At 40.8% G+C, this 6,640-nt stretch overlaps 1 protein-coding gene across 4 annotated transcripts in view; it reads right to left on the bottom strand.

The window, feature by feature from the left end:
- Positions 1–5,593, bottom strand: part of LARP4B (La ribonucleoprotein 4B) — an 84,417-nt gene extending 78,824 nt beyond the window's left edge. The window contains exons 1-2 of one of the 4 annotated variants that reach the window (XM_017885817.1): positions 5,469–5,593; positions 1,073–1,192 (exon numbers count right to left, since the gene is read on the bottom strand). In XM_017885817.1, coding sequence (XP_017741306.1) covers positions 1,073–1,153 — 81 coding nt within the window. In that variant the 5' untranslated portion in view covers positions 1,154–1,192; positions 5,469–5,593. Of the gene's footprint in view, positions 1–1,072; positions 1,193–1,335; positions 1,488–5,468 lie in introns of those variants that run through there. The other 3 variants (XM_017885816.1, XM_017885820.1, XM_017885818.1) reach the window with 3 other exon arrangements.
- Between the last annotated feature and the right edge of the window lie 1,047 nt (positions 5,594–6,640).

Here is a 6,640-nt window from a genome sequence, read left to right on the forward strand (position 1 = left end):
CACGTCTTCAAACCACAGTAATTGGGCCAAACTTAACCCACTGAGAAATGCACATTTTACATGACAAATTCGTGAATTCATAAGATATTCAGAAGGCAGGAGGCTTAAAATTTTTAAATTCTGAATGAACATCATAGATAAAGTTCTTTGTAGTTTCATTTGGGAAAACTAAGAAAAGCTACTTTTCTCAAAGCCATTTTGGAACTTTAAATATTACTGCTTGACATAAAATTTTAAATGAACAAAAGTAGTCAAAAAAATTTATATTAAAATCCTAACTCTTTAAGTACATCCTACTATAGTGACTATAATGTTATTAAAGTATTTACAAATCACTACACATCCTCGTTTTAAAAAATAAATGGCTTTAAGTATCTAGGGCTATAACAATTTTGTTTTTGTTATCACCTACTACTTAGAGTTTCCTCTACAAAGCTACCTATACATTTTTCAGACTGATAGGGCTCAGGGCTTCCTCCCCCAAAAATACGGCACATTGACATTTGAGGAAACAGCAGAATCAGGCCAAGGAAACTAGAAAGAATTCTCCTTACCCCTTCTCCCTCGAAGCAGGCCATGACACAGCCAACATTCCCCTAAAGACCCTTCCAGAGGGCCCTGCTTTGTACCAGGAGGAATATCACACAGGGATGTCAAGAAAACCCTGAACACACCAGCCTTGCTGTTTCTCCAGCTTATTAGCTCTAAGTCACATCCCTTTTGTCCAATCGTGCTTCTGCACTGTCAACATCTGCATCAGACTCCGCAAAAAAACACCACAGTTTTCCCTAGTTCTTGGGTTCTTCCTTTGTGGAGGCTCCTATGTCACATACAACTTATTACTAAATACATGTGTATGCTTTCCTCTTGTTCATCTGTCTTTTGTTACAGGGGTCTCAGCCATGATCCTCAGATGGGTAAGAAACCTGTCCTCCCCAACAAGACTCGAATATCCACATGCAGATCCTAAGATGTGCCAGTGTTCCTGTTGAGAGCCCCTTATGAACTCCAGTACAGAATCCTTTATCAAAATAGCAATGGACTCCCCACCACCCCATTCGACAGCACCCACCAGATGAGCACTGTCCTTGCCCTCCTGGACTCTCTGCGTCTGCGGTTCAGCCACAACCTTAGCGTCCTGATCAGAAGTCATGGGCTCCACTGGGAGACGTGTGATGCTAACCTCAGGATGCTGTAAAATGGCAAAGACATTACACAGGTCATTTGAAGGGCACAGTATGATTATTTAAATAAAATTAAAATCCTTGAGTTTTCCAGGACACACGTTTATCCCTCTGAATTTAAAAGTTTAAAGAAGTCTGCCCATATGCGTACCTTACTCACCAAGAAGTGAACTTAATTTTTTAAATAAGTAAGTTTCTTCTTCACACCATTCTGGTGAAGATGACCACACCGGGAAACTTGGAAAGCCACGTGCTGACACAAATAAACCCATTTGTGCCTGAAAACTCAAGACTTTAAAAAAAAACAGAAAATCGAGGGCTTATTATCCAAGATATACAAGGAACTTGCACCACTTGATAGCAAAAAATAAATAACCTGATTAGAAAATGGTCAAAGACATGAATAGGAGTTTTTCCCAAGACGACATAAAAATGGCAATAGAAATACGAAACAGTGCTCAGCATCACTCATTATTGGGGAGATGCAGAATAAAACCACAATGCTATTTCACCTCACGATGTCAGAATGACTACTACCAGTAAGACAAGAGATAACAGAGCATGGAAGAAACAGAACCTTTGCACACTGTTGGTGGGAATGTAAATTGGTGCAGCCATGTGAAAACAGTATGGAGGTTGCTCAAAAATTTGAAACTAGAACTACCATATGCTCCTTTCTGAGTGTTCAACCAAAGGCAATGAAATCACCAACTCGTAAGAATATCCGCACTCCCATGGGGACTGCAGCATCCTTCACAACAGTCAAGACACAGAAACCACCTCGCTGTCCATCAATGGACAAATGGATACAGAAATCGTGATGTCTGTACATGTCTGTCTATGCTATGGAACGAAATATTATTCAGCCTTTAAAAAGAAGGAAACCCCGCTGTATGCTGTAACGTGAGCTAACCTGAAGGATGTTGGCCAAGTGAAATATGCCAGCACAAAAACACAAACACCGCATGATCTCACTCATAGGTGAAAGCTACTATCTTAAAAAGTCAAATACATAGAAACAGAGAATGAAATGGTGACTAGTGCCAAGCACGGTGGGCTCAAGCCTATAATCCCAGCACTCTGGGAGGCCGAGGCAGGCAGATCACCTGAGCTCAGGAGTTCGAGACCTGCCTCACCAACATGGAGAAACCCCATCTCCACTAAAAATACAAAATTAGCTGGGCGTGGTGGTGCATGCCTGTAATCCCAACTACTCGGGAGGCTGAGGCAGGAGAATCGCTGGAAATCAGGAGGCAGGGGTTGCGGTGAGCTGAGACAGTGCCATTGCACTCCAGTCTGGGCAACAAGAGTGAAACTCCGTCTCACAAAAACAAAACAAAAAATGGTGACTACCAGGGGGCTAGCAGGTAGGGAGGAAATGAAGAGATCAGTGTCAAAGGGTACCAAGTTACAGATATTTTGGCTGAGTAAGTCTAGAGATCTAATGTACAGCATGAGGCCTACAATTGTAATACTGTATTGTATACCAGAAACTTGCTGAGAGTATATTCTAGGTGCTTTTACCAACACAAAAGAAGGGTAAAATTACATGAAATAATGGCTATATTAATGGGCTGGACTCTAGTAACCATTTCACTATGTATATTAAAACATCGTGCTACACACCTTATGTACACACAATTTAAAAAAAAGTCAGTTGCGGTGGCTCACACCTATAAATCCCAGCACTTTGGGAGGCCAAGGCAGGTGGATCACCTGAGGTCAGGAGTGCGAGACCAGCCTGGCCAAAATGGCAAAACCCCATCTCTACTAAAAATACAAAAATGAGCTGGGCCTGGTGGCCATGCCTGTAGTCCCAGCTACTCGGGAGGAAAAAAAAAAAAAGAATATTCCTACCACCAAGCAGTTAAAAAACAAATTAATGATGACAAATAGGGCAGGCTCACTGAGCACTTTATTCGTTGTGCATTTATATTATTATAGTAGACTTTATGAATTTTTGTTTCACAATAATTTATATTCATTCATCCATTTCCCAACCTGCTTATTCCAGTTCAGGGTGATAGGTGGCCAGAGCTTATCCCAGCAGCTCAAGGAGCAAGGTGGGAACCAGCCCCAACAGGACACTATCCCATCACAGGACCACTCATACACACACTGACACTCACTCACTCAGACTGGGACCAGGCAGACAAGCAAATCCACCTAACATGCACACCATTGGGATGTGGGAGGAAACTAGAATACCCATTAAAAAACACACAGACGGCCGGGCGCGGTGGCTCAAGCCTGTAATCCCAGCACTTTGGGAGGCCGAGAGAGGCGGATCACAAGGTCAGGAGATCGAGACCACCCTGGCTAATACGGTGAAACCCCGTCTCTACTAAAGAATACAAAAAACTAGCCGGGCGACGAGGCGGGCGCCTGTAGTCCCAGCTACTTGGGAGGCGGAGGCAGGAGAATGGCGTAAACCCGGAAGGCGGAGCTTGCAGTGAGCTGAGATCCGGCTACTGCACTCCAGCCTGGACGACAGAGCCAGACTCCGTCTCAAAAAAAAAAAAAACACACACACACACAGACATGCAGAGAACGTGCAAACTCCACACAGACAGTAGTCCTGGCCAAGAACTGACTTCTTTCTCATAATGTTGAAATGACATTGAAAGAAATGATGTTTTTCGAAGTGGTTCTTCATGAAGCATTTACTCAATCCAATGTCTAGACACTAAACTTCACATATAACATCTCATTCAATTTTTCCAAACAACGTAAGAAGTAACTGGATCACCACCATTTTGAGAGGCTGAGGCAGGCAGATCACCTGAGGTCAGGAGTTCGAGACCAGCCTGGCCAAACTGGTGAAACCCCATCTCTACTAAAAATTAGCCAGGCGTGGTGGCAGGTGCCTGTAATCCCAGCTACCCAGGAGGCTGAGGCAGGAGAATCACTTGAACCCAGGAGGCAGAGGCTGTAGTGAGCCGAGATCACCCCTAAGCATACTCTAGCCTAAGCGACAGAGTGAAACTCTGTCTCAAAAAGTTATCCCTTCTGTACAGTTACAGAAGGGATAACTGTAGCAATCCCGTATCCTGAGGATTCCTAGACATCCAGGTCTGACTTCAAGGCATTTCTTTTCACTGCAAGCTACATTGCTTCCCAAACAAGATAAATATTTTATTTAACCCAGGTATCTTTTAGATACATCTGAAAACATACATCAGACTGGCAGAAAAAAATACCTTTAAAAGTGTACGTATTTTTGTCTTCCTAGGTAGCCATACAGGTTTTTCAAGATACAGTGGAGCTCCCTATTCACCATAATCTGCTTGTGATAAATTTTCAAAACCTTGTTAATGAAAGAATCTGATGATCAAAAGCAATCTCATCCAATTGTGTAAACTGTATCATCAATCACAAAAACATCTCAGTGCGATCGAACAGAGCTGGAATGTAAGCTCGCACAGAAAAAATGCTTGAAATAAATGTTTCACAGAGGTTGCTGTTTTCCGAAATACGGGATGTATGACAAATGTTACATTTTAACAGATGTATCTTCATTTTAATGTATATTATCTTCTTTTTATGTCTGTGCAGTACCAACGTCTTTATTAAACCAAGAAAAGAGTGAATCAATTTAAAGAAATATATTAAGTACTAGTATAAATGCTATCAGGACTCAAAACGATCTTGCAAACAAAATGTGAGTAACTAAATTTTAGAAGACACAGATTTCGGGAACATCTGGACTGAGATTCTAGGTCCTTGGCTCTCAGGCCTCAGACGCACTGAGAATCCCTGAACACATTGTGATTTTGCAATTTTGTAGTTCAACTTTTTATTGTTATTTTTATTATTTTGTTAACTATGCAGATGATTCTGAAAAACTTGAGCAAATACTTCTAGGTGACGTTGAAGTAACACACGGGGGAGTAGCTCCCACTCCCTGAGGTGGTTTTCTACAAAAGAACGGATGGATTCCATTGTAAAAGAAACCTGCATGTCATTCAACATCCATTCTCACACAACCATGAAATCCAGAAAGACATATTAATAGCTTAGCAATCACATGGGCAAGTCATAGAAGGTGCTGTAGAGGCTTTTACCAACATTAACTTCCAGATTTTAAGATTCTTATGATAGCCAAAAGGAAAATAAAAAACAATTAAAATAACACTTTAATACTTGTATTTTTTTTTAGACAATCAGAATTTACATACCTCCTGATGGAAATACCAACAATACCATATACGAAGTGGTCTTGCAAAAAAAAAAAAAAAAAAAATCAAAATGTTACCATGACCCTAAATCTTACTACAAACTCACCGCCAAGGGATTCCAGGCAGTGGGAAGTTTCTGAACAACTGACTTCTTCAACACAAAAGGAGATGTAAGACACACGCTGGTCAGTCAGACTATGACTTTACTTGGATAAAGGGAACAAACCAATTACTAAAAAAGAAAAAAGATAATCAGAGAAATAACAGTAACAGGACAATGAAAAATACCAAAAAAGAGTCTATTTTCTTAGATGTGATAATGATGTTGTGGTTATGTTTAACAAAAAGGAAACCCTGTCTTTTAGAGATGTGTACTGAAATATTTACAGGGAAAATAATACAATGTGTGAAATTTTCCTCCAAGTACTATGTGGGGCAGAGACCCAGAGGTTCATCGTTATTCTTCCACCTGAGAGAAGGAAGTTCACTATACTATTCTACCTTTGTACATTTGAAATTTTCTATAATAAAAGGTTAAAAAAGTAACCATGCCACGGTCTCAGCACAAAGCAGTGATCCTGATTTGAACACTCTGCATCCTATTAAAAAAAGTAAACTTTACACCAATGTATCTCTTAATTACTAATCTGATAGTTTTTCAAAAAAGGCTTATAAAGTTTTCCAACAGAAGGGATTACTGATAGTCACCTCATTTAAACAGTTAATAATGTATCATTTTAATGCTTTTTAAATTTACCTAAGGTGTGAATCTAGAATGAGATTTAAAGAATGATACAAGCATTGACAACTGTTTCAATAAATAACAAATTTTTTGTTACTGGTTCAAGAGACCTAAAATATTTTGAGACTTAAAATATATCAATTACTGCCTCCTGGCATGGCCAAAAAGCAGATCTCTAGATTGTAAAGGGAAATATTCAAGGGGAGAAGAGAATCCTCCAGCCAAAGCAAAGTATTTCCACGCAGCAGACCAAGGAGTTGAAGGCAGGCTCCACACTTGCCAGTGCCTTACACCTCTCGCAGGCCTTACTGAATTGGACAGGAGGATTTTATTTAACGTCTCTTTATGTAAAAAGCAGAGAGAGGGCCGGGCGCGGTGGCTCAAGCCTGTAATCCCAGCACTTTGGGAGGCCGAGACGGGCGGATCACGAGGTCAGGAGATCGAGACCATCCTGGCTAATACAGTGAAACCCCGTCTCTACTAAAAAATACAAAAAAACTAGCCGGGCGAGGTGGCGGGCACCTGTAGTCCCATCT

The sequence above is a fragment of the Rhinopithecus bieti genome, unplaced genomic scaffold (assembly GCF_001698545.2).
Source record: "Rhinopithecus bieti isolate Rb0 unplaced genomic scaffold, ASM169854v2 scaffold_15437, whole genome shotgun sequence".
In the NCBI taxonomy this organism is placed as follows: Eukaryota; Metazoa; Chordata; class Mammalia; order Primates; family Cercopithecidae; genus Rhinopithecus; species Rhinopithecus bieti.